This window comes from Pseudovirgaria hyperparasitica, assembly GCF_010093815.1.
Source record: "Pseudovirgaria hyperparasitica strain CBS 121739 unplaced genomic scaffold EJ05scaffold_13, whole genome shotgun sequence".
Lineage (NCBI taxonomy): Eukaryota > Fungi > Ascomycota > Dothideomycetes > Acrospermales > Acrospermaceae > Pseudovirgaria > Pseudovirgaria hyperparasitica.
The window spans coordinates 424,073-448,670 of NW_022985561.1; the positions used below are offsets into that span (position 1 = coordinate 424,073).

General features: G+C 49.3%; 13 protein-coding genes across 13 annotated transcripts; 5 read left to right on the forward strand and 8 right to left on the reverse strand.

Moving 5' to 3' along the window:
* Window positions 1-960: 960 nt before the first annotated feature.
* EJ05DRAFT_101149 (MFS efflux transporter) lies at window positions 961-2,425 on the reverse strand. Its single transcript, XM_033738937.1, has 2 exons — window positions 1,577-2,425; window positions 961-1,516 (listed from the first exon to the last, which is right to left on the reverse strand). The coding sequence occupies exons 1-2, from the start codon at window positions 2,264-2,266 to the stop codon at window positions 1,103-1,105; spliced, it is 1,104 nt and encodes a 367-aa protein (XP_033597884.1). The 5' UTR covers window positions 2,267-2,425; the 3' UTR covers window positions 961-1,102.
* Window positions 2,426-3,215: 790 nt separating this feature from the next.
* On the reverse strand, window positions 3,216-5,295 carry EJ05DRAFT_493985 (WD40 repeat-like protein; the record flags this gene model as incomplete). Its single annotated transcript, XM_033746154.1, has 3 exons — window positions 3,216-3,491; window positions 3,542-5,155; window positions 5,206-5,295. 3 exons carry the CDS (start codon window positions 5,293-5,295, stop codon window positions 3,216-3,218), a joined length of 1,980 nt encoding a protein of 659 aa, XP_033597885.1.
* A 450-nt stretch (window positions 5,296-5,745) lies between these two features.
* On the forward strand, window positions 5,746-6,644 carry EJ05DRAFT_488203 (chorismate mutase; the record flags this gene model as incomplete). Its single annotated transcript, XM_033745687.1, has 3 exons — window positions 5,746-5,825; window positions 5,874-6,516; window positions 6,567-6,644. The coding sequence occupies 3 exons, from the start codon at window positions 5,746-5,748 to the stop codon at window positions 6,642-6,644; spliced, it is 801 nt and encodes a 266-aa protein (XP_033597886.1).
* Window positions 6,645-7,987: 1,343 nt separating this feature from the next.
* EJ05DRAFT_502897 (ALG3-domain-containing protein) lies at window positions 7,988-9,548 on the forward strand (the record flags this gene model as incomplete). The annotated part of the gene is made up of 4 exons (XM_033747325.1): window positions 7,988-8,120; window positions 8,192-8,436; window positions 8,528-8,806; window positions 8,874-9,548. 4 exons carry the CDS (start codon window positions 7,988-7,990, stop codon window positions 9,546-9,548), a joined length of 1,332 nt encoding a protein of 443 aa, XP_033597887.1.
* EJ05DRAFT_478450 (nucleic acid-binding protein) lies at window positions 9,530-10,117 on the reverse strand. The gene has a single exon (XM_033744459.1). It carries the CDS (start codon window positions 10,039-10,041, stop codon window positions 9,637-9,639), a length of 405 nt encoding a protein of 134 aa, XP_033597888.1. The 5' UTR covers window positions 10,042-10,117; the 3' UTR covers window positions 9,530-9,636.
* A 1,066-nt stretch (window positions 10,118-11,183) lies between these two features.
* EJ05DRAFT_502899 (uncharacterized protein) lies at window positions 11,184-12,321 on the forward strand (the record flags this gene model as incomplete). Its single annotated transcript, XM_033747326.1, has 2 exons — window positions 11,184-11,984; window positions 12,034-12,321. The coding sequence occupies 2 exons, from the start codon at window positions 11,184-11,186 to the stop codon at window positions 12,319-12,321; spliced, it is 1,089 nt and encodes a 362-aa protein (XP_033597889.1).
* Window positions 12,322-12,635: 314 nt separating this feature from the next.
* Window positions 12,636-13,248, reverse strand: EJ05DRAFT_478452 (uncharacterized protein). Its single transcript, XM_033744460.1, has one exon. The coding sequence runs from the start codon at window positions 13,147-13,149 to the stop codon at window positions 12,766-12,768; it is 384 nt and encodes a 127-aa protein (XP_033597890.1). The 5' UTR covers window positions 13,150-13,248; the 3' UTR covers window positions 12,636-12,765.
* A 260-nt stretch (window positions 13,249-13,508) lies between these two features.
* EJ05DRAFT_502901 (uncharacterized protein) lies at window positions 13,509-15,625 on the reverse strand (the record flags this gene model as incomplete). Its single annotated transcript, XM_033747327.1, has 5 exons — window positions 13,509-13,668; window positions 13,718-14,907; window positions 14,955-15,118; window positions 15,172-15,299; window positions 15,348-15,625. 5 exons carry the CDS (start codon window positions 15,623-15,625, stop codon window positions 13,509-13,511), a joined length of 1,920 nt encoding a protein of 639 aa, XP_033597891.1.
* A 431-nt stretch (window positions 15,626-16,056) lies between these two features.
* EJ05DRAFT_488209 (ribose 5-phosphate isomerase) lies at window positions 16,057-16,949 on the forward strand (the record flags this gene model as incomplete). The annotated part of the gene is made up of 2 exons (XM_033745688.1): window positions 16,057-16,432; window positions 16,492-16,949. 2 exons carry the CDS (start codon window positions 16,057-16,059, stop codon window positions 16,947-16,949), a joined length of 834 nt encoding a protein of 277 aa, XP_033597892.1.
* EJ05DRAFT_101467 (uncharacterized protein) lies at window positions 16,760-18,537 on the reverse strand. The gene has a single exon (XM_033738938.1). It carries the CDS (start codon window positions 18,299-18,301, stop codon window positions 17,021-17,023), a length of 1,281 nt encoding a protein of 426 aa, XP_033597893.1. The 5' UTR covers window positions 18,302-18,537; the 3' UTR covers window positions 16,760-17,020.
* A 1,384-nt stretch (window positions 18,538-19,921) lies between these two features.
* Window positions 19,922-20,537, reverse strand: EJ05DRAFT_488211 (uncharacterized protein; the record flags this gene model as incomplete). The annotated part of the gene is made up of 2 exons (XM_033745689.1): window positions 19,922-20,202; window positions 20,255-20,537. The coding sequence occupies 2 exons, from the start codon at window positions 20,535-20,537 to the stop codon at window positions 19,922-19,924; spliced, it is 564 nt and encodes a 187-aa protein (XP_033597894.1).
* Window positions 20,538-20,901: 364 nt separating this feature from the next.
* Window positions 20,902-21,797, reverse strand: EJ05DRAFT_478456 (uncharacterized protein). The gene is made up of 2 exons (XM_033744461.1): window positions 21,040-21,797; window positions 20,902-20,978 (listed from the first exon to the last, which is right to left on the reverse strand). The coding sequence occupies exon 1, from the start codon at window positions 21,656-21,658 to the stop codon at window positions 21,230-21,232; it is 429 nt and encodes a 142-aa protein (XP_033597895.1). The 5' UTR covers window positions 21,659-21,797; the 3' UTR covers window positions 20,902-20,978; window positions 21,040-21,229.
* A 1,382-nt stretch (window positions 21,798-23,179) lies between these two features.
* EJ05DRAFT_532748 (Aldo/keto reductase) lies at window positions 23,180-24,589 on the forward strand. Its single transcript, XM_033749088.1, has one exon. The coding sequence runs from the start codon at window positions 23,578-23,580 to the stop codon at window positions 24,451-24,453; it is 876 nt and encodes a 291-aa protein (XP_033597896.1). The 5' UTR covers window positions 23,180-23,577; the 3' UTR covers window positions 24,454-24,589.
* Window positions 24,590-24,598: the final 9 nt, after the last annotated feature.

The window sequence follows — 24,598 nt, forward strand, 5'->3', positions numbered from 1 at the left end:
CACTCCTGATAGTAACACTATCTACTGATGCACATAGCATGCATGCTTGCAAAGTTATATCGGCACACACGTGAACTATCAGAAGTGTTCTTTGAGGTACAACTGAGGCGATGCAATCGAGCATAACTTGAAACTATGTCACGAGGAAGTGAATCTCATACCTCTTATTCCGAGCAAAATATCTTCGATTCGAGAAGGTATGAACGGAACAAGAACAAACGATTGTACCGGAGACGACGCTTATGATTCGGTCGCCAGCTTGATATTAGATCACCAGAGAAGGTCCAGATATTGCAAAATCCTGATTCAGAATCAGATACCCTGAGAACTCAAACACGACATGCTTTCACCCTTCGCATAGCCAACAGATTTCTCAGGACTACAAGACTATACGAATCGCATTCCACAACCACTCGACCCACGCTACAGACACATTATCAAGATCGCCGCCGTGTTCTGCTGGAACTCTCCTTTCGAACATCAATCGTCGACCCAGAAATGGAGTATCGACTAGTGGACATCTTCGGTCAGGCGAAGTACTCTGGGAGGTCACAAGTCTTTTTCTCTCGTCGATGATGTGGAAATTTACAGGATTGGTCTAATACAAAGAGGGCCTTGCCGCGTGGGCTCGTTTGGTAATAAGTAAAGTCGCCGCAGCTTCGTGACAACACGTGCTTGAATCGACTGTCTATAATGATTGAAATAGTGGAGCAGCTTGCTGGACCCCTTAGCATTGCGCCCAATATTGATGGGACTCTGGTAAGGCGTCGTACAGTCGAATTCCGGAACAGGGGAGTATTCCCCTGAACACTTTCGCATCGTGCTCCCCAGATGTGGACGACTTTTTCCTTGGGCAATTGATGGCTGCCTGATTTGCCGCTGGACTGTGTCCCGAACTTGAAATTCTGACAAAAAAACTAATCAAACCATGTACCTTTTGTAATCGCGATGTATGCACGACTTGGCCACCCTCGGTCGAAACACGGCGAACCATATCCCGTGGAAAACGCACAAATGCCCTACACTGCCGCTTGTGTATGCTGGTAAGTGCAATACCAATGCCAATACCACGAAGTTCACGCTTACAGCTGCAGAATCCAGCTCAAACAGCCCTTTTCTCAACCCGTGGCAAACACCACCAACAGACCACCATGCACCCGAACAACGACACACAGATCGGATGTAGGACCCAAGTGCCTTTAGCCTGCGCCAGCAAGCCTGTCATGAACGGCGCAACCGCTCCACCCGAGCTTCCAGCGCTCGAGATCAACCCTATACTGCTCATTTGGATGCTCCGCGGCAGGCTGTGGCTAAATATAGACTGTGCGCAAGGATACACAGGTCCAAGCAATAGCCGAAGAAGCGATACGAAAACTGCATTGGAAATTACATTCGGGACGAGCCAGACAAGTATCTGCAGTGCAGTAGTCCCAGCGACAAGGCCATACACAGAGACCTTATCTCCGATGTGAGACGTGAGATGTGTGAGTACAAAGCGACCGATGGTGATCCCAGCCTAGGATACAGTTAGAATAACTATGAAAAACAATCAACAAGATAGGAAAAGAAAACATACCCAGAATCCAGCCGTAACATATCCCACCTTCCCAGGATCTCCACCTCTATAACTGATCAAGAAACTGATTACCCAGCCCGAAATACTGACCTCTGCACCTTGGTACGCAAATATGAAAAGAGCACCTAGAATCGTGACCCGATTTCGCAACGCCCTCTTCAGCATTGCGACTTTACTCTCTCTGGTCGTCGCTCCATATGCAGATCTCTCAAGAAGCGTACTCGGCGCCTCCTTCTCGTAATTCCCAAACGCCCATCCGGCAAATGGTAGTATCAAAACCCGTACAGCAACAATGATGAGATAAAACCTGCTCCAGACGATATCTTTCGACACAAGAGCAGTAGCAGCAATCGGCGCAATTGTACCTCCCAGGCCATAACTACCATGACTTGCTCCAAGAATCACAGTTGAATTGGCAAGATTTGCACAGAACACGTTGTTCAAGGCAAGGTTGATCGCGGCGCCAGCACCGAGGAGGAAGTAGCTAGCAACGACGACAGCAAATGGTGGCCGCACACCAATGAGTATATATCCCGCGATAATCATCAGTTCAGACAGCATCAGCGTCTTTGCGCGGCCCAAGCGCTGATGCAGCGCATCAATGAAGAATGCGGCTGCGATGAAACCAGCTGCGTTGGTTACGAAAATCAACGACACGATAGCATACCCGATGTCATAACTCTTCTCCATATATGGAATCAGTGCACCGGGCGCTAACCATACAGATCAGCTCCTGCCATCTTCTATGCGCAAGACTTCAGACAATGACAATGACAATGATAACGTACCACTATCCGTCAGGCCATTGCCGAAATAGATTGCACACGTACAAAACACGCGCCAGCGATTCATCGGCGGATTAGAGAAGCTTTGAATCTGTTCGACGACATTGCGTACGTTTGGTGAACATGGGCGGCCAGATTCGAGTTCGTTAGGGGTGTGGGAACTGGAGACTGGGGTGACTCGTGAGCCGTTGGATTCTGTGCGCCCAGTGATAGCGTTGAGTTTGATGGTGTCGGAAGGAATGGGGGAGATTTGCTTCGTGGTGGCGGGCACGCTCAAAGCGAGCGGGGCGCCTTCGAGAGTTTGGAGCTTGGGATATGATGAGGGGACAACATCGATATGTGCTCCTATGGAGTTAGATGACATGATGGTGAGATCCTGTATGTTTTATCAATATGGGCAAACCAAAGCAATAATGGAGAACTAAAAGGACAAATGGATTTTGTAGAAATATTGAGGAGAGCAAAGATTTGACCGTGGAAGACGATAATAAAGACTAATAGTGCTGACGTGAGTCAATGATAAGACTGTACCACGATGTCATAAATCCACAACGATAAACTCACGCATAAACATCTTGAGATGTGTCGTCTGCATCATCTGCCATGTGGTGGAGAGAATTACCATTTTTAGCAATGCTTCCGAAAGACGCTGAAGGCTGCCGCTGTCAGTGCCCAGTCAAGTACAGACGAAAGGTTTTGTAGTATCCGACATCGTGCCGAATTACCCGTTCGGAGGGGTCACACAGGACTGGGCGAAAGGAGTTAAGAGGTTCGAGTCGCTATTTAAGCGTACAATGCGGAAGACTATCCTACGATTCGTTGTATATGTGCGCTTAATCTGTGCGTGCAAATCATCAACACGACCAAACACCGACCATGCCGTCTCTGCGACCCTCAACCATGTACCCTTCCTTGATGCGGACCTGCTCGATGACAGCAAGGTGTCCGGCAACGTCAGTTTCGGAGACACCAGGGCCACAGTTCCACTGCCGGCTGTCGGTCTTGTCGTAAACCTTGACCACATCTTCACCTGCTGCAGAAACGATCTGTTTCGCGTCGAACGCCATGCCGGTGATAGGATTGTCGTATGCATACGCATCGAATATCGATCCAGTTCGGAGGTCCCATATCTATTGTCGCTGGTAAGAGGCCATAGATACCAAAGGGCAAAGAAACTTACTCTGATACTTCGATCATTGCTGCCAGTCACCATATGAACGTCATCAAATTGCAGAGCAGTGATAGGGCCAGTGTGTCCAACAAGGCTTCGATGTACCTGCCCACTGCGCAGGTCCCAAAGTCTGACGATGCCATCCGCTGTTCCACACGCCAGTGCGGCATCAAAGCACTGCAAAGCACCAACGAAGTCAGCTGACGAATCAGACTGCCTTCCCGTTGGCCGCCACTGGCCTTCACTTGAACCCATCGTCGTCGCAGCCTGCGCCGCCGCCCATAGCACATCGAGTGTCTGAACGCATCTGCCTTTCACTAAATCCCACTGTCGCAAGGTCTTGTCTGATGATCCAGAGACCAACATGTCGCCCCTCAGGTACAAAGCTGTGACTTCAGCCACATGTCCTTCTAGCGAGAAGAGCGGACAGTCTTGCATACTCGTCGGGGGAGGCGGGGGCGGTTCATCTTCTGGATTCTCGAATACTAGTCCATCATCCTCATCTTGATTGCCATCTTTACTCGTTCCTGATTCCATCGGTGCATAGTCTGCTCGGCTGAGATCCCACAATCGTATAGAGGCATCCATCGATCCAGTTGCGACAATGTTCTCCTCTACTTGTAGACACCTGACCGACGAGAGATGACCTTCCAGCATGCCCATGCACCGTCCCGCATTTAGGTCCCACACTCTGACGGTGTCGTCCATTGAAGCTGTGACCATGGTGCCGAACGGGGCGTCAAAATCCAGGGCTGTAATCAGATCATTATGCGCTTGCATATCCTTGATCTTTGATCCGGACTCAAGGTGTTCATGTAGTATCATTGTCGATACTCGCCGCGGTACATGTCGTTTTTTCTTGGGTTTCGGAGTCGTTTCTGGTAGTTTCTGGTAGATAGACTGTGACATGAATTCCCCCGATGTTGTGGGCATATCACCCCCAGCACTGGAACCTGGTGACTTCTGAGCCAAAGCAGCGGCGTCATCCATCTCCTCTTGCATGTCCTCGATACGATTATCCACGTCGTTCAGGTCATGCTCTAGCTCTATCTCATCTTGCTCCAATCCTGCGAGTCGATCTAGAACGATTTTCCGCATCGTGTTGAGATTTGAAATCTTGTTGTCGATTTCTCTGATCTCGGTGGCGCACATGCTTTTCCGAACCTCCAGCATTTCGAGGCGATGGCTCAAACTGGTCTTCTCATTACGCAGTCGTGAAATGGGCTGGCCATCGTCCAGCTGCTCCCTCGAGCCTTCAAGAAGTTTCCGCCCGCGAGAGTTATGTCTTCCATGCCGAACTTTTGGCGATTCCGGATCTTCTGGCAGTGTCGCTTGGAAGCCTTGGAAGAGAGAGTATGCGTTGTGGTCTTGGGGGATGTTGGAGAGAAGAGCATCAGGTAGAGACGATATAGCTCGTTGTTGTATCTCCGATGGGATGAACTTCGATCGAGCCAGGTCACGAGGAGTAGTCTGAGCGAAAGAGAAGACAGAGCGTTGTATCAGAGGCCGGCGAAGCTCACGATGGACGTCGGTCAGGGTATTATGGAAGCTTCCTTCGGGACCGCCCATCAGATGTCCTGCAGTCGCAGTAACTTTGCGACCGAAAGTTTCGATTTGGCGGGTCTAGATTATGTTAGGAAAGTGTCGTATGGCAGAAAGAAGAAGTATCTTACGTTGACGCCATTGAATAGACCTGGATCGTCATCTTCCGGAGGAATGTATTGATCTCTTGACGAGCCAGATCGACCCTCCGGACTGGCCATCCGAGAGGTTATGAATGCAACGAGCGGTGATAGAAAAGAAGACTACGGAGGTGTCATAGTATTATGCTCGGAATGCTGCAGGATCTGTGGCCTATCACTGCGCGTACGAAAGATTGTCGCGTGAAGATGAATGCGGAGGATGTTGATGTCGTCTTCAACTGTGCTCGACTGATGCTTGCCCCGAAGCTAGTGCCTCGTGCGCAAGCTGTCCCGCAGCCCAGACCAGGGAGTGCAGCTACCGAATCCTTGGGATCCGATCCATCTCACTCCCATTTCTTCGTCCCGCAATATAGTCCAGTGGTCACTACAGGACCGACGTCGGAGTTCGCCATACTACTTCGCATCCATCGTGAGTCGGCGTTCGCTGACTTATATAAGACTTAAAGCCCCACTCCGACCCTCAATGTCTGTCAGACGCACCGCCTTCTCACTGACAACAGTATCGCAAACATGGATGCCGCCATAGATCAATTCGACATGTCAGACGCTGCGCGAGCTCTTGATATTGACAACATTCGTTTCCAACTGATGTAAGTACCGCGTATCATAGTCTACTACTCGTCCATTAACAACTATAGTCGACTTGAAGATACCATCACTTTCCACCTCATTGAGCGCGTACAATTCCCTCTGAACCGTACTATTTATGAACCTGGTGGTATCAAGATACCGGACAGCGACCTGTCGCTCATGGACTGGATTTTGAGAGGCCAAGAGCAACTCCATTCAATTGTGCGCCGCTACGAATCGCCAGACGAATACCCGTTCTTCCCCAACGATCTCCAAAAGCCCATCCTACAGCCTGTCAACTACCCCGAAATTCTACATCCGAATAATGTGAACGTCAATCCGCAAATTAAGGAATCCTACATCAAGGATGTTCTACCTGCGGCTTGTGAGCATCGTCTAGAAAGAGGCGAGACGAAAGAGAACTTCGGGTCTACTGCTGTCTGCGATGTAGCATGCTTACAAGCTCTGTCGCGCCGTATACACTTCGGGAAATTCGTGGCCGAATCCAAATTTCGTTCTGAAACAGAGAAATTTGTGAAGCTCATCAAGGCGGAAGACCGCGAAGGCATAGACATCGCCATCACCAAACCGGCCGTCGAGGTGAAAGTACTAGAACGATTGAGGCTGAAAGCAAAGACCTATGGCACAGACCCAGACAATCAATTAAGACCCAGCAAGATAAATGTCGATGCTGTCGTTGCTATGTATAAGGTCAGATTCTCTTGCCCCAAATATGAGTACATCTCTTTGACAGCGTATAGGACCATGTTATTCCTTTGACAAAAGAGGTAGAAGTCGAGTATATGATGCAAAGACTGAAAGATACAGAGTGGGAATGACCAAAGGTCCATTTCGCATCGTCTCCCACAAGTCATTGAATGGTAACCAGCAATTCGGGCCTGAATGGGCAATAGCGACTTCTCAAAAGACCATGTTATCACCAGAATTGATCCACACTCCACAGCACTATCGTTATACGCGCAGCTCACCCTGACCATCTTCCTCACGTTTGATGGCACTTTCATTTATGGTGGTGCGAAGTGTATCCGACTTTCATCAGACAGAAGAGCTGTTGTAGTCGCAGGTATAAAGTGGTCGGACTCCATTATTGTGGACCACGTTGAGGTTTCTTGCACGCCCCATTGTCTCGACACTACCATGATAAATACCGTTCGAAGCCATATAGTTCGAGTCTCAAATGCTCGGTCCAGCTGAACATTTGTTACCATGCGAGAAATTATTCTTTGAGACCATCCAACTAATAAAAGAACAATCTGGTCAAAGGTTTGTTTCATTTACCAGTACGTAGGTGAGTTGATACCACATCGAGCGACATAGTCTCCATGCAAGCAACTGCCAGTCTCGGATCATTGAACGAACTGACTAGCAGTGGCTCTATGAGGGCTCGGAAAGAAGACAAAGGCAAGTGGAAACTATCGCTGCTAAAGAGAAAGATCCATGATTCGTAAGGATGTTGACTAGTTCCGCTCCAGCATTTGCGCCTGCGATACTTCCACGGCGACCCAGCAGCGTCACAAGAACGAGGAGCCTGACCGTGATCATCGTGACGCCCGCTGGTACGGTTGAGGCCGAAAACTTGGTAGGAGACTACACATCTCCTCGATGCAATGATTGCAAAAAACTACTGACTAGTAGTGATAGTTATGGCAGAAACCACTTTCGACTTCTTCGGACGACTTGAGTTTCAGCCTCCACTCACTCGTCTGTAGACACCGTTACCCACAAGGGAGTGCGTGCCTAGCGCATAGGATTGATTTCAAGATTTGTGTAAAGAGCTTTACATGAGTACATGAGTATGTTCGCGCTGCATTAGCCAATATATGCCCAACAGGCTTCACGGCCACGATTTCTAATTATAGATTCCATGACAACTGTCTTACTGGGTATTTCATGCTTTCAATGTTGAAACGATCGGCCGAAAGCGTTCGGCACTATCACAAACTGCTATGAGACCTCTATATTACAAACAAAGCAATAACCCTTCCATAAACTGGCTTACGTTGCGCTTCTTACATCAATTGATCCAATTTTGAATGCTATCGATACCATCTCCTTATCTTGGATGAAACGCATATGCACGTGACCTGAGATATGTAACAAAACCTCGACACGTCCCCAAAAACATACTCATCAGGCGGGAACTTGTCAACGATAGTTCATCATGAATTCAATCCAAAAGCTTCGGTACCACATAAAGGACCTCCTTTACAATCCTACGCACACGGAATGGCTCTTCCCTGTGCTGTTCATACTCGACGCCATGCTCTGCATGCTGGTTATCAAGAATGTGCCTTGTAAGCCGACCCAAGGCTCAAGGCTTAGCCAATGTGAAGATCGGACCTTAGAAATTCTGACTGATCAGTAGACACCGAAATTGACTGGTCGTCTTACATGCAACAAGTGCGTCAATACATTGCGGGCGAACGCGACTATGAATTCATTAAAGGCGATACCGGACCACTGGTATACCCTGGCTTGCACGTTTATGTGTATCGGGTACTTTTCGAATTGACTGATGAAGGGAAGGATGTGAGGCGGGCACAGTGGATTTTCATGGGTGTTTATTTGGCGGGACTAGGGCTCGCAGGGGATGTTTATCGAAGGGCGAAGGTACGTGATGAAAGCAATTGCATACGACCACGGGAGATATAGGAGAAAGGATGGTTTGGGGTCTCACACGACGCGTGCTGATGAAATGTAGGTCCCACCATGGGTGCTTCCCTTGCTTGTACTGTCAAAGAGGCTGCATAGCATTTTTTTGCTGCGGATGTTCAATGACTGCTTTGCGGTCTTGTTCCTCTTTGCTGCTATCAATTTATACCAGAGACGCCAGTGGACTACTGGTACGCTGCTGTTCTCCTGTGCACTGGGGGTCAAGATGAGTGTGCTGCTTATGTTGCCGACGCTCGGGCTTGTCCTACTCATGGCTATGGGTCGCGAACGGCTTATGACACAGCTTATGCTTATTGGACAGATGCAGGTATGTGTCAAAAGCTCGAACATAGCTCATTGTGCATCTACGGGCTGAAGTATTAACATCCAACCAGCTTCTGTTTGGCTACCAGTTCCTCTCCACCGACGCCCGTTCCTATTTCACACGTGCCTTCGACCTATCGCGCGTCTTCATGTACAAATGGACCGTAAACTGGCGTTTCGTCCCCGAGTCTACCTTTCTCTCGCGCCCCTTCGCCATTGGTTTACTGGCGGCCCATCTCACCGTTCTCGCTGTCTTCGCATTCGTCCGCTGGATCCGCCCTTCTGGCCGCTCATTATTTGACTTCCTCCAAGCGTCCTGGGCAATGCCAGCCGGTCCGCACGACCAACAGAAGATCTACCGGCGCCTTAGCCCAGAATTTATTGCAACAAGTCTCATGACTGCGAATGCGGTAGGTATGTTATTCGCGCGGAGCCTGCACTATCAGTTCTATTCGTGGACTGCATGGTGTACGCCATTGTTGCTATGGAAATCGGGAATGCATCCTGTGCTAGGATATATGGTTTGGTCGGCACAGGAGTGGGCATGGAACGTGTATCCGAGCACGAATATGAGTTCGGCGATAGTGGTGGCCAGTCTCGGAGTTCAAATTGGTGGTGTGTGGTGGGGAACCAGGAAGGAATTTGAGGGCGTGGATGCGTATGATACGCCGACAGGGGAAGGGGTGAAAAGGCAGCCGCGAGGTGAGCCAAAGGTTTTAGATGTTACGCACGAGCATACAGAGTAGAGTGTGCTTTGTGTGGGTATATACTTTTATAGTGAGCATGGTCGTGATATGTCAATGCGGTAAGGACTCTTAGCAATTCCGAATCATTTCAGTCCTCTTCATCGCTACTCGGCATCTTGCCGGCTCTGCTATCCTCCTCGTCACTCTCCTCTTCCTCTTCCCTACCAACAAACTCCTTCGGCCAGTACGGCATCTTCATCCAGCCCTTCTGCTCTCGCACCACATTCACGATCTCGCCTGATATTTTGTTGTCGCGCTCGCGCTCGGTCGTGTCCACCACCACGTAGCCACCTCGTTTGATCCAAATTAGGTTTCTAAACTTGGAAGGTAGCTCGACGAGGATTGGAGTCGTGGAGGCAGGGACAGTGACGCTGTAGAGATTGTTCCCTGTCGCTTTGATAACACGCGCGATCTTGTGGTCTTCAGCCAGAGAGTCTGGTGGAGACGCGGTGATCTCCGCGGTCTTTTGGAGAAGGTGTTTAGGTCGCGGCATTATGTTATTCAGCTAGTTTGGCTGGTGGTTCTAGGGTCGTTGGTGTATTTTCCAATCTGCGGGCAATTGTAAGGAGAACCAAGTCTTGTACTGGTGTAAAATAGGTACCTAACCGAGAAATTTTATGTATGCCTCAGGCAAAAACGTGCTTCTCTTTATACTGCAAAGCACCATTGTCTTGTATACTCGGTCTCTCTGACCTACGAAACATTCGAAGAGGAGGAAACGTCATAAGCAATGATCAAGGTACCACGTATGTGACTTCTGATTACAATTACCAGAATACAGGGTGATGGTGTCGCGAAGTCTCGTACACGGCTCCTTATCTCAGCCTCTTATGACACATGTTGACCATGGCATACGATCAGTCTCCTCAGCTTTCTGTGCTATCGTCGAATGAGGTAGTATAGGTCTCATCACACTTGCGATACTCAACAAGACTTTCAAGTATCTTCGTCGAGTGCTTACTGTAGCACAGCTCCTGGACAAGGTTCGCTGGATACTAGATTTCGATGGACCGATCGATGGATGCTCGATCAAACGTATCAGTTCATATGGCAGTAAGACAGCGGGCTTTAGGGCTTTAGGACCGAGACGCATAGTATTGAACGCTATTCTTGAGCAAGGCAGTAAAATGCTGCACATCGAAGACATGTCTACCTCGTATGACAGATGAAAAATGATACCTTATTGCAGAAGTGAAAGCATGCCCTTTTGTAGCCAAGCCATCGCCTCCTGTTAGTGAAGGTATATCATAGTGTTCTATCCTCGTCTTCTCCATTGCAGTAGCCTTAGTGTGTATGGATGAAAGCAGACTTCCACACAGTCCACTCGAGAGATTTTCAAGCCCTAGGTATATACGCGTTCAATTGCTTATAGTGGAGCCTGGAAGACAATGACAACGTGTGAGCGATGTACAAGGGTGAGGCGTCGTAAATCACAGTATCCATGCTAGCACGTCCACGTCAACAACAAGCTATACCTATTACGGCCGGACATCAACAGACGGCCCAGCCTCCGCAATTTCGTAACCCCTACCGAGCACTACTCCACGTCTCCTTCCGTATTGAACCTGCCAAACGCTTCAACCAAACCTGCAAACTCGCCCTACCTTATCGCATCTCCCCTCGCGCCTCACCGCCATGTCTCGCCACGGTGGGCACCACAATAAAGGCAATTTCGGCCTCGAGGCCCTTGGTATCGGGAGTGCAGTGGGCGTCATCGCCGGGACCTACAAGTTCGGCGAATTCCTTCACAATGCGAAGAAGCTCCAAGAAGTGCACCTCGAAAACCAGGCTTTTGTATCCGTCGCCCAGCGCGCCTCGCTCGACCTGCGCGAGACTGCGCGCCTGCTCGCACATCCCAAAATCAAGCATGCGTTGAGCACGAACCCTGAGAAGAGAGCTTGGATTGAAGGCGCAATTAGGGACACGGAAAAGGGCGTCGCATTCTTGGTTAGGCATACGAAGCGCGTGGATAAAGATGTACATGGCGGGAGCTGGGGCTTTGGGATACGGAATAGGTTTCGTTGGGTGTTGGATGATCGTGATAAAGCGGTTCATGCAAGAATTGAGCTTGTGACGGCGCACCAAACGCTATTGGAGGTGATAGGGTTCTTAGGAAGCCTGGAGCCAATGGCTCGTCATGAAGAGAAAGCAGACAGGCGACAAGTGGATGTCCATGTTGAACATGACAGTCGGCGGGAGGTAGATATCGAATATGACAGGCCCCGTGAGGTTGATGTCGACTTCAACGTCAAGAAGGAGTACGAGTATAGAGATGAGAGGCCACGCTATGAATACGATGTTCACCGGGAGGTCAGAGTCGATCGTCGCGGCGGGCACAAAGACGAGGGTTACGACAGTCATGACGAATCTGATTTCCAATTCCTGCGACATGGCCTAGGTCAACCCACCGACGAGAGAAGATATGTTGACGCAGAGGTACCAGAATTTTGACTGCCTTAGATTAATAAGAGCTAATAAGGAATAGGGCAACATTGTCACCGAGAACGTGGCCCGTAACGTCACCTACCGCAGGGAATATGAAGTCCAGGAAGAACCACGCTATGCCCCTGCTAGCGAGCGTGTCAGCTACAGAAAACAATATAAAGTTCATGAGGAACCACGCTACACCCCTACAGGTGAACGATACACCTACCGCCGCGACTATGAAGCTCGCCATGATGAACCCGAAAGGGTCGAATATCGCAGGCCATATGTTGAGGATGAACCACCAAGAGAACACCGTGGGAAATGGCCGCCACCAAGCAGGTTGTAATAGGGAGTTGACCATTTCATTACATAGAAGATGCCTGCTTCTTATTTGGAAAACAATATCACAGACGACGAGACGCGTTGAATTAGCACGAATACATCTGAATTCCTCTTGTCAACGAGCTCTGAAATTTTGTTCCGGCTTCCTTATACTATCAGCCTGTACTCATAAGATCATTCCTTCTTGCTCTGTCTCCGTCGGATTACATCAACTTTCTCTCCTTAACCTCCGCGATCATTTCCACCCACATTTCCTTTCCTCCTGGTCCTGGATCCACCCCTTTCGCCTTCTCCTCAATAGTGGCCCAGTTCTGCTTTATCCAAGCAACATCCTCCCCGGCCGCGGGAATGCTAAATCCCGCTTCTACCCCGCCCACGATATCGCCTAGCATAAAAACCGCATGCAGCTAACACTCTTATTAGCACGTCTCCCCCAGATTCCCAATCACTATGCAACACAACTCACCTCCCGCTCCTCCTCCGGCACATGCGCCCCCTTGCCAGTCACCCGCTCCTCCTCCGTCGAACGCGCTAGATGAGGCGCGATTTCGGTATCCCAGAACTGGCTTATTTCTGCCGCGACGCCATTGAAATCCGCCGCTGTGCGCGAGCCGCCGTCGCGCACATGTGCGAAGATGTAGTTTGTGCGTCTTGGCTTGCCGCCTACGTATGTGGGTGGCTCGATGGCAGGGTCTTGGTATTCGAACTTGACGTTCACGAAGTGGCGCGGGGCTGTGAAGCGCTCCGAGTGCGTGGTGGTGATGTGAGACGCGATGGCGGCGCACTGTGGTTTTGAGAGAGGAGTGGAGTGGTGGATGATGTAGAATGGCATCTTGGGGTGGGAGTAGGTTCCAGGTGAGAAAAGGGCAAGGGATGGGTCCAAGGGAATAAAGCGCTGCGATAAAGGTTGAGAATGAAGATAGGTCCCCGGACATATGGACGGCAGCTTAGACGTATATATAATCTTCGATTAGGCTTTTGACTCTGGAGCTCCCGATCGCATAAACCATCAGTAATGCTAGTAGCTGTGGGTTATAACCCCGCATCTTGTCTCGAACTAAGCAGTCCTACCGGCAACTCGGTGGACACAGTGCGGTGCGACCCAGTGCATCATAAGGGGGGGGGGGCATGCATCATGGGTGTATTTGGCCGTGATTACTATACTTGGGCTATGCCGAGTAACTAATCAAACTACAGTCGCAGGACCGAGCTCTTGCTCATTATGCCATCGAAAAGACACACATTGTCTACCGGTACGTACTGCTTGGTAACCACTTTGATGACTTCCTGTGCAATAAGACCTCCTGCAAGAGACGAAATGTTGTGGAGCTCCGAGCCACCGGCACGAACACTATCGTAAGATTAGTAATACTCGACTTTAGTGTATGCTAAGGACTTACAGTTCGCGTACGTATTGCTCGATCTTGCCTTTAGCAACGGTTTGTTCTGATGCTGACATAGCTATACCAGACTGTTGTATCAGATCGTCGGTGATGGCATATGCCATACTTGCCATCATCTCTACGTCGCTCTCTGTATTGTTTTCGCCGGGGACTACCGAGGCACTACCAAGACCACCAGTTGTGTGAGATGATATGAATGAATCATAAGCAAGAAATGCAATGTACAGGAGTACGAGAGAGTCAGGATCAGTTAGTGATAAAGCCGCGAACTTGGCACGATCTCCCCATGCTGGCATTTGTCCCGGCATCATAATATGAAATGGCCGCCCACGCACCAATTTGATGTGAGCTGCCCCTTTGCAAAAGGCTTCGATTTCGCTATCCTCGATTTGTGAAGTTCGACCAAGTTGCTTCTCGATGGCGCGGACGTTCTCCGTGACTTCACCGATATCATGCCGCGCTTTAGTCTTATATGTGTTCTGGAGCTCGATGTAATCTTTGGACTGTGCCTTCATATCTGGTACAGAGCCTGGTAGAGGTAGTGCTGAGTGAGTCTTGTGGAAGGTGGATATGGCGTGCGCTATTATCCAGAACGATGCAGACTGGGTAGTGAGATTCTGGCACTCCGCAGCCTCGAACACCTCCCTAACGCCACTGCCTAGAGATGGTGGGTTTAAAGACTTCAAGACCGCAGCAACAGCCTCGTCGTAGTTTTCCTCGCCCCCTTCCGGTGTGTTGGTACGTGCTCCCTTGGCGACGGACTCTCTGAACGCAGTCTTGTCTTTATAATTGCCAGGTGCCTGTCCGTCGTGTTCAGCTTTCCAGAGGTCGAGATAGTGGAGAAGCAGTAGCACATAAGGTACATGCCCATGGTCATGCTCATTCATCTGTTCTAGGCCTGTCGTCTTTCGTCTCGCCAGATCTAATAGCGAAGGCCATGGGGTAAGTAGGCGAAGGTCTTGTGTTGATAACGGATCAGGATGTGTGTCGACAATGGGAAATGAAGGTGACAGATGAACGGAAAATTGTGCATAAAAACCTACACAGTGTATGTAGAAGATGGGAGTTCCTGTAGTAGACGCATGTGATGATATTTGAGCAAGGATCTCGGCTTTTACGGGAGATGTGACCATGATGAGCGTGTATGGCTTCAAAGCTAATTGATTGGAGAGGAACGACTCTATATGCTAGCTGCTCGTCAGCACTCCTCTGCTACAAGTTGCGTTGGACAAACATCTGTTATGAAGTCCCCTTGGACATCTGGATTCAGTTCCTTGAGCAGATTGCACGTATGCTCTGCTCGATAACCGCCCAGATGCTGCTCCTCGAGAAAGAAGTTCACACCCAAATCAGCTTCAGTGATTATGCCGGAGTCGAGAATCGTGAAATGACCAACACCTTGACCAGTCAACAATGCGTCTGCCAGATGCCTATCCGGAAGGATCACTGACCTGGCAATACTAGATTCTTTAATGTTTCTATTCCAACTACACCAGGGCCAGAGTTTATGAGAAGAAGTCGTGATTCTTCGAGAGCAGCCTGACCGCTGGCAGCCCACAGTCGTAGCTGGCGGTCATATCTGCGTTCATCAGCGATAACGAGGCGGCGAATGCATTTCGGAGCTCACTTCTTCTCCTTGGACGTGGGCCCGTGGAGTATTGGCGGCGTGGGACTTTCCATATCCTGCGGAATCACCAAGGCCCTAGTTTCGTGTCGGCCAGGTCGAAGAGAAGATCCGAAGTTACATTCTTGAGAAGACGTAGGCAACGCTCCGACGAACGACCAGAGAACTGCCGGCAGATTCATACACCGACATTTTGACCGCCTTACTTCTGCCTTAGGCCGCCATAGAACATCACGCCCCTCCCTCGCCTGAACAATATCATAATACTGCGGGGCAGCCATCGTGATCCTGCATGCGCCGGGACACGCCCTGGCGGACAGTTCCAGCGGTGGGAACTATCAACGGTTTCCGACTTTGAGGATCCTTCTCCGCGCGCAATCATTGTCCGTCAGTTCCGGAGGAGAATCTTCGTTGCAACGGCCTACGTCGCAGTATCACAATTCGTCCTCCCAAGGTTGTTCAGCTCTGAGTCAGTCTATCTCACCCGAACGGCCAGTGAGAAAGACCAGGACTTGTCTCACAAGGCCTATAAAAGAGCCCCTCCGCTCCTGTGCCATTAATGCACCTATCGTCAAGTCTGTTCCTCTGCATATCTTCAACCAAATCAACCGCAAGAGTGACCTTGCACTGCTCCTCCATTCGACCAATTACACTTCATTGTACGTCACGTACATTTCCATCTCAAGTCTTCGTCCGGACCATCTCGTCCAAAATGGCAGATACAGTCGAACAGGCCAAACGTAAGGCCGCAGAGCAAGCGGTGAAAGAGCACTTCGACCCTGAAGCAAGATACGTTGGCATCGGAAGCGGAACGACCATACTATACGTGGTGGACGCGATCAAAGCAGCATCCACCAACCAAAATATCAAGTTTGTTCCAACTGGCTATCAATCAAAGCAAGCTGTTCTCGCCGCTGGACTCACACCAATTGATTTCGACTCGTTGCCTACTAATCAGGTTCTGGACGTGGCATTCGATGGAGCAGATGAGGTCGACGAGGACTTGAACTGTGTCAAAGGAGGTGGAGCCTGTCTGTTTCAAGAAAAGCTGGTAGCGGAGCGAGCTAAAAAGTTTGTGTGTGTCGCTGGTACGTATATCATTTTATCTGCTTTCAGAAATATTCGAATTAACCTAATGTTCTTGCAGACTATAGGAAGGATCAGTCACGGCTATTAACAAAGTGGCCTGCGATCCCGATTGAGGTCGCTCCCCTCGCAAGGTACACTGTCATTGCAGCTCTCAAAGCTCTCGGCAGTTCCAATCCGGTCGTACGGGATGACTACATGGCAAAAGCTGGACCGATTAGGACCGAACAATACTTCTTCATCATCGACGCTCCATTTCCCACTCTATTGACTACAGGTGACGCCGCGAAAGACCCAAATGGAGGAGACGGTACTGATGGCAAATGGGAAGTCGGGAAGCTCAGCCGCGCCATCAAGAAAATTACTGGCGTACTAGAAGTCGGCTTATTCTGCGGCATGGATGGTGTGGAAGCCACTAGGGCTGGTTTGACCGGCGGACAGAAGCCAGTCGCAGTTTACTTTGGTTTGCAAGATGGAAGTGTCAAGGTCCGAACGACGAGGAAAGACGAAGCTGCATAGGTAGATCATAATCTCCTCTGATGGCAAGAAACTCCTCGGCAAAAAAGCTTTAATGCTCAAAATGGCTGCGATCAGCTTTCTAGAGCATCCCTTCCATGATTCGCTTGGACGATAGCCATGAGCTTATCGAAAGCGTTTTCATCCTTCTGTTGCTGATCATCGTCCTGTGGCCTCTCCCAATAATCCACAGGCATACTACCATACTTCGTATCCCAGCAATAGTATACCAAATGTTCTTTACTCGTAATATTATCCTGCGGAGTCTTATTTTCATCTGAGCTCTGCTCAATCACAATTTGGAAGCTTCGCAACTTTTTAGGAGCAGCTTTTGCTATAGCATCCAGAAATTCTGCCCAAGTTGGAGACTCTTCCGTATCATACCCATGCGGCTCACTACCACTGTTGATCAACTTGACTGTTTCTAAAACCTCCGACTGCGCGCATATCAGGTCCCTCAGCTCAGGACACAGCAAGACGTACTTCAGGGTCAGATGTCGAAGTTTCGGCATGATGAACGGTTGAACTTTGAACTCTGCAAACCACCTTTCGCTGTTAGACTTTAGCCCCAAAGGTGCCTCGTTACAGCTCTCAATCTCTAGCGTCTCGATATTTATTAGATGATCGAATAGATATCGTCCATACGCTTCCGTGGTGCTGACCCAGCCAACACACGTATCCAGATTCCATCCCGCTCCGTTCTCCGCACCACGCAATGTGAATGTGAAACTTTTCAGTCCACTCAGCATTTTCTGGAAAGCAGGCGTATTCCAAGTGGACACTAGTTTTGGCACATGTTCGCGAATTTCAAGATGTCGGATCGTATCAAACCCTGCAACGAGCTCATAGGTTCGCGCCATGAGTCTTCGCCATGCATGAATACGCTCGTCTTCAATGACTGCAGTGTCGGATTCTACGAGGTCGAAGAGATAGAATGCAGTCCGCATCTCCGCTTCGGTCCAGGTCGGTACCTCGATGATTAGGCTATCAATACCTGGTAGAAGCGACGTATTGGACAGAACCTGCTCCACAGACTCGGGGATGACGGCGTCGAGTACACTCTGATCGTCCGCGGGGTAGTTTGACTCCAGATCAACCCATTCTTGGGGGCCGGGCGCGTTGAATTTAAGATGGATGGATTTGATATGCGAGGCATAGGGGCCTTGGATGAAATCGTTTACGGCCTTCCCACTTTCCTCTGTGTTTTTCAGGGGGACCTTCGCGAATATGAAGGGGACGAGTAGAGACCGTAGGGCTTTACAGGTACTGCTCAAATTGATATGATCTTGGAAGGAGAGGAGTTCGACAATCGAGAGCTGCAGCTCGGGAGTGATGGTAACCAGTGTTGGGGGCATCGTTCTGTGTCAGACTTGTGTTGTCGATACATGGCACTGGTATTCTAGTAGTGGGGGGTTGACATCCTTATGCAGAATGAGCTACTCTGGGCCTTGATGGCATAGGCAGCATCTGCAAAGCGCGACGCGAATTTCAGCCAATGACAGCTACGTATTTGATGGAACTTTGCGTGTAATATTAGTACCGAGGTAAGGCTTAGTCTGTCATGATAAGCGCAGGCAGCAACCTGACCACGAGCGAACGCTAAAACGTGAACATCTTCTTGTCGGCACGGCTCATCCTGCAGCAGACATCAAAACAAGATTGTCAGTCACCGCTGAACATTATGCCTAGGCGTTCACGAACTAGTTCCTTGTACAGTCAAGGCGCAGACATGAAGTAGAAAGGGGGAGCCGTTTGAAGTCACCCTAACGATACATAGTCTTCCTCGTTGCATCTAGAATATTCAGAGGAATATCAACGGAGTCTGATCAGAACAGGACGCTACGTAAATATCTCGGAGTCCTCTGGACCTGACGTGAAAATATTGGGAGTCTCATATGTTGTTTTAGCCCACAGGAAAACTGTAAAAGCACGGTACCATCAAACATTAGATTCAAAATACGGAAGTCTATTGTCCGGCATGGGCAACGAGATGCCCAGAAAGCCTCGACGAAGAACCGCTCTGCAAGAGGTAAGCCAGTTTCAATGGAGAGTAGTATTAGAGACAGTATTTCAAGTGGCTGCTGAAGCTGATGCATTGGGCTGGCATTGTGGCTCAAGCAAGAGGCCCATCAACGAAATTATTGTGAAAACTCCGCTGCAAGCAAAGTCTGGATCATTTTAGGTCATCACGCGAGACGGAAAGACTGCTCTAATGAGCGCTTGGACTATTACTTGATGCCGGAACTGACTAGAACGCACTGAATCACTTGACTGCTGTCTCTATCGCTTGTTCAGATGGTAGTTACCAGTAGCTTTTTCAGACAGGTAATGTGGTCAATGTTCATCGAAACCCGCCAGGATGGCTCCTCATACAGGCATACAGACAATGCGAAGATAGTCCTATGAACCAACGTGTTTTCAACTGCCATATCTGATTTTGCTGGAGACAAGGTGGTATAGATAAAGTAAATGGGGACCGGAAAGAGCAATGACGGAAGGAAAAATTGGGACGCAAAGAGTAAAGCCAGCTTGGTACGTACCAGAAAGGAGATATGGTCTCAACCAGACTTCGTATAATCGAAACTTCAGTGCTATCTCGCCTCAAAGTTCTTATCCAGCCAACTCAAGACTTTGGAAACCGAGAAAATTCCAAAGACGTCTTCTGAGGATGATTGAAGGCAATTGCATACACTTCTTAATTCTCCCACCCAACACTTATGTCTTATTTATGCTCGTGTCAGAGAGGATATCCACATACGTATGACTGCCATTGATCTCATTTGTATTCATGGAAGAGGCCCCACCATACAGACCCAGCCAACTTCAGAGCATCTTTCACAAATCGGTCTAACATGTAGACCCATGGTCAGGCTCTACTTCGTTGAGCCACCCTCTGGTTGACCATAGGTGTACCATGAGAGTTACGGCTACTTCGTCAACTATTTTATACCACTTCAATGCCATGGAAGGATAACCTACGCCACAATTCCCTGCGCAAGCTGTATCGCCGCCCCAGTAAGCTCTTTCGGTAACTCAGAACGATAGCCGCCGTTGAGATACACTTCCTCGAAATGCAGATCGATGATAGCAATGGTGCGAAGCTCGCTTATAGAGAGCGCACTCTCGACTGCCTTTGACGCTGGAACCTTTCGATCGAAGCGGAATGTCATGAACGCCTCCTGGATCGTGCTGTGGCGACCATATCCAGTCTTGATGATATTGTAACCCACGAAGTCGGACTCGCTGATCCAGCTATCTATGTCGTTTGGTATAAGTATGTAGACATTCGCGAGAGCACGATTGGTTACCAAATACGAGTATATAATGTAGGAGTCTGATCAGATAATTGAGTTTATGAATTCTATGCTGATCCGTCCTCAGGACATTGTTACTGAGATGGGTCGTTATGGTCGAGATATCTTGCAGGACTTGTTGCCAGCGTGGATCGTGCTTGAGGCGTTGGGAACCGGGTACTCTGTTTATGGCGTGAAGGTCTATGGCTGTGAGGATATCTCTGATGAGAGCGAGAATGGTCTTGAGCTGGATGTCTGCTGCGGCGATGGCGCTGAGGTTTGAAGTGTCAAACTCCATTCTTAAGTTGTTATTTAGATCTAAAGTTGAGGCTCTGCATGTCGGCGGTCTGTCCTATCCTAGTAGTGAAGATGCCCTGGAGTCAGGTAGTGGCACCCTGTACTCGGTGCCAGGATCACTTTGTATACCAGGCTATGAATGAATAGCATGAAGTTGCAGTCCCCTGCGTCATGGTGCTGATTTATTATTTTGCTGTTCTACGTAGGACATGTCGCTTATAGTCCAGTCTGACAGGGCGAGATGTATGTTCATCCCTTTCGAGACTTCTGTCCTACAATGAACGCTGCTTGAGATCGGTAAGCCGCATCAAGTATCCCTCGGAAATATAGTGACCTTATGAAACTATGAGAGTCTCGGCGGTATATGCATGTCATTAATATATCTAAGCTCTCGAGTGTTCCTTTGAATATCCCTTGAGAATCTAAATGATCTTTACCTAGCCTGTTAACCGTTAGCTTTGTTACTTTAAACATCACCTAAATCAGAAATGTAGTATACATACTTCACTCCTGCTCTACCGCCCATCTCTAAGCAATGGCTCCCTCTCACTACAATCTCCATCCCTATTCCTCTCCAAATCCTGTCCCCTGTGCACCCACGCGTGTACTACCATTGGATAAAACACAACTCTATTCCGTCCGTCAGCCTCTACAACATCATCTCACCCCTTCCCATCGCACCCACGCATACACTCACAGCAAGAACACCGCACTTCCCCCTGTTGTAACCACCCTTCGATACCACACGTCCCCATAATTCGCGTCCCGCGCCACACACGCATCTGTACATAACCACACCCATACCGCCGTCGCTGCCACGCTCTTGATGAGTTCTAAGTACAGCCCGGCATGGTCTCCGCCCATATACTCGCTATGAGCACCACCATGCCCGTGCAAGCTCGCCCTCCTCTGCACAAGCACAATACCCACGATCAGCCCCGCCATCAGCGTCACAAAGAGCGCTCGCGTTGCATCTTCGATGGGGATGTAATAGTTCCAGAACACAGCGCTTAGCACCGTGAAGCCCTGAGTCAAAAACACAGGGGTAGCGAGCAGAGCTTGGAAAAGTGTTGTTGTATGGGCAATATGTGTCGTGAGGGAGGGGGGTGTGGTGGGCATCATATGACAGAGTGAGGGAAGGAGGGCAGCGTGGATACGGAAGGGGAACTGTAGCTAGAAAGCTAGAGTTTGGAGAGTGAGACAGAGAATAGATCTAATGAATGGATACAGTCTGATATCTTTATTGCATAGTCAAGGTGCGTGTGTAGCTGAGTGCTTGGGATGAGTAAGATGCGGGGCGGAGTAGGTAGCTATACCTCATATTATGACACGGCACAGTGGGTTCTTCATAGCATGAGATGGAAACCGACGAAATAACAGCGTAGGTGCTTTCAACTTAGTCGAACAAGAGCCTACTATACGTAGATAACATTAGCTGTTCCACATTGTCGAAGAAAATAAAAATAAGAGTTATACAAGCTTTACATCTATAAGCTCAATTTGCTCCTGGTAAATAAAGATATAGTTTCATACTGACTGCATCTCTGAACAGATCCTCTTTGACCCTGCTTCTGTTTCTAGGTTCAGTAGACTCATATCATAAGAACTATATAAATCGTGGCAGAACTTGTACTTCTGCGGCGCTCCCAAGGTTTCTAGATGTAATCGCAGTACGATCGGTACCAGGAGGCCCTGGACGGCTAATGACCAGATTCAAGGGTGTTGACCCTTGCTGGTTGCCTCCGATTGCTACTCTAACGATAGCATTGCTCGTTTCTCGATTGTGCCTGTCATCAATAGCTTGGTATACCAACATCAGCACCTACATGTCGCTCAGTCAAAGTACGAGTTGCGCAGTCGAAGTAGCACCAGACTATATGCAAGAGCTTGGAGCCTGTCATCACTGATCAGGAAGCTTACTGGGTACGTATCATCCAAGTTACCCCTTAACAGCCTCCAGACTCTCTATGTCTAGCTGTCCAAGCTTGAGATTCGACATTGAAAGTCTGTAGTCAGGCGAATAGGTCCTGGTAGACGCGCTCGAAACACTTTGGTCATAAAATACGTTGCCAACTTATTCGAGGTATTGTTATTGCGCCTATGTTAATAGTAGTTGGAAACAATAGGTCATTCCGCATGTCATTATTCTACCTCTCTATATTTAGCCTTTCATAACGACTTTGAAAATCTAGACCTATATGAAAATGTAATAAATTTACTCCACTTAGAAATCACATCTAAAGCCGTAAATTCATGGATAATATTTTTGTAATATGTATACTATCGATGAAACTTATAATACTAAATACTAGGATCAAGGGATACTAAAAGGACTATTATTGTTCTAATTAGAGTAACTTAAAATTATTAAAACACACAATGAAAGCTTGGAAAGTGATATCTATTTTTCTTCTTATCCCTTCTACATTCAGACTCTAGAGTATATAGTACTTTCTCTTAGTAACACTCTTATTCTATCACCATAAAATAATCTTACTTTATAAAGTATGATTCCCACCTCATCCACTCCTCTGAAACAAACCCGCCAAGATTCAAACCGCGAAACCTTAAATCCGGCCTCCGTCCTCCGTCTCCACCTTTATCTTTGATCATTCTTAGCGCCGGCTCCAGATTCCGCGCGCACAACGCTAAATGCAACTCGCCCGGCCAAATCAGACCACGACTGGTTGTCACAGAGGTGTTGTGGTAGCAGAGTACGTCATCCAACATTTAGTGCCGAACGCCTATCGCCTATTGACTTTCGTCTGGGTGAGCGCTATATGTGTGTTGTGTACAGATACATACTGTACATATATAAGGTGCGCCAGTGGTTGTTGGTTGTTGCGTTTCAAAGAGAGACGAATTGAGGCTACATCCAGCGAATTACCTACGTATTGTCGTCTACCTGTATATTGCAAAGCTCCGCGCGGAAATCACTGAAACAACCCCCTGCCAAACCCCAACAAGCAAGCACGCCCAAACGCAGAAACGCACAAACACCCCAAACACAAACACAAACCGCACAAACGCCCCGCAACACAATGCCGCCATCGCCGCCGCTAACAAACACATCCACAGCCTCCCTCCTCTCAGGCCACAAAATGCCCCTCCTCGGCTACGGCGTCTACAAGACACCCGCCCAGGACACCGCAGTCGCCGTCCACCACGCCCTCTCGCACTCCTACCGCCACATCGACTGCGCCGTCGCCTACGCCAACGAAGCCGCGGCCGCCGAAGCGCTGCACAACAGCGGCATCCCGCGATCGCAGCTCTTCTTCACGTCCAAGATCCCCCCGGACAAGACGAGTTACGCGGGAGCGCGGCAGAGCGTTGCGGAGACGCTGGAGCGCACGGGGCTCGGGTATGTGGATTTGTACCTTGTGCATGCGCCGTATGGGGGGCGCGAGGGCCGGTTGGGGGCGTGGGCGGGGCTTGTGGAGGCGGTGCGGGCGGGGCAGGTGCGTAGTATTGGGGTGAGTAATTACGGGGTGCGGCATTTGGAGGAGTTGGAGGCGTATATGCGTGAGAGGGAGGCGGCGGAGGGCAGTGGTGCGGGCGGGGTGTTGAGTGTGAATCAGGTGGAGCTGCATCCCTGGCTGGGACGGCGGGAGATTGTGGAGTGGTGTCAGCGCAGAGGTGTTGTAGTGCAGGCATATGCGCCGCTGGTGCGGGCGACGAGGAACGAGGAGCCGGTGCTGGTGCGGCTAGCGGAGAGGTATGGAAAGACGCCCAGTCAGGTGCTGGTGCGATGGAGCTTGCAGAAGGGGTTTGTGCCGCTGCCAAAGAGTGTGAATAAGGAGCGAATAGAGGAAAATGCGGGCGTGTTTGGGTGGGAGATTAGTGACGAGGACATGGAGACGTTGGAGCTCGATTGCTACGAGCCGTGTGCGTGGGATCCGACAGTCATCACGGACTAGACGGGTAGATGTGATGCCATGGATGAGAGTGATTGACGGAAGCGGTCGTGTTGAGAGTGTTTTGAGGTGTTGCTATGTGGTGTGAGATATTGGACTAGATGATCGTGTCAGATCCAGACATTGTATATGTAACATGAACTCCTGA

Coding starts and splice junctions, on each gene's coding strand:
- EJ05DRAFT_101149 (XM_033738937.1), bottom strand. CDS start 2,266: ATGGAGAAGAGTTATGACATCGGGTATGCTATCGTGTCGTTGATTTTC. Junction 1,517..1,576: donor ATGTTACGGCTGGATTCTGG/GTATGTTTTCTT, acceptor ACTGTATCCTAG/GCTGGGATCACCATCGGTCG.
- EJ05DRAFT_478450 (XM_033744459.1), bottom strand. CDS start 10,041: ATGCCGCGACCTAAACACCTTCTCCAAAAGACCGCGGAGATCACCGCG.
- EJ05DRAFT_478452 (XM_033744460.1), bottom strand. CDS start 13,149: ATGCCATTCTACATCATCCACCACTCCACTCCTCTCTCAAAACCACAG.
- EJ05DRAFT_101467 (XM_033738938.1), bottom strand. CDS start 18,301: ATGCCCCCAACACTGGTTACCATCACTCCCGAGCTGCAGCTCTCGATT.
- EJ05DRAFT_478456 (XM_033744461.1), bottom strand. CDS start 21,658: ATGATGCCCACCACACCCCCCTCCCTCACGACACATATTGCCCATACA.
- EJ05DRAFT_532748 (XM_033749088.1), top strand. CDS start 23,578: ATGCCGCCATCGCCGCCGCTAACAAACACATCCACAGCCTCCCTCCTC.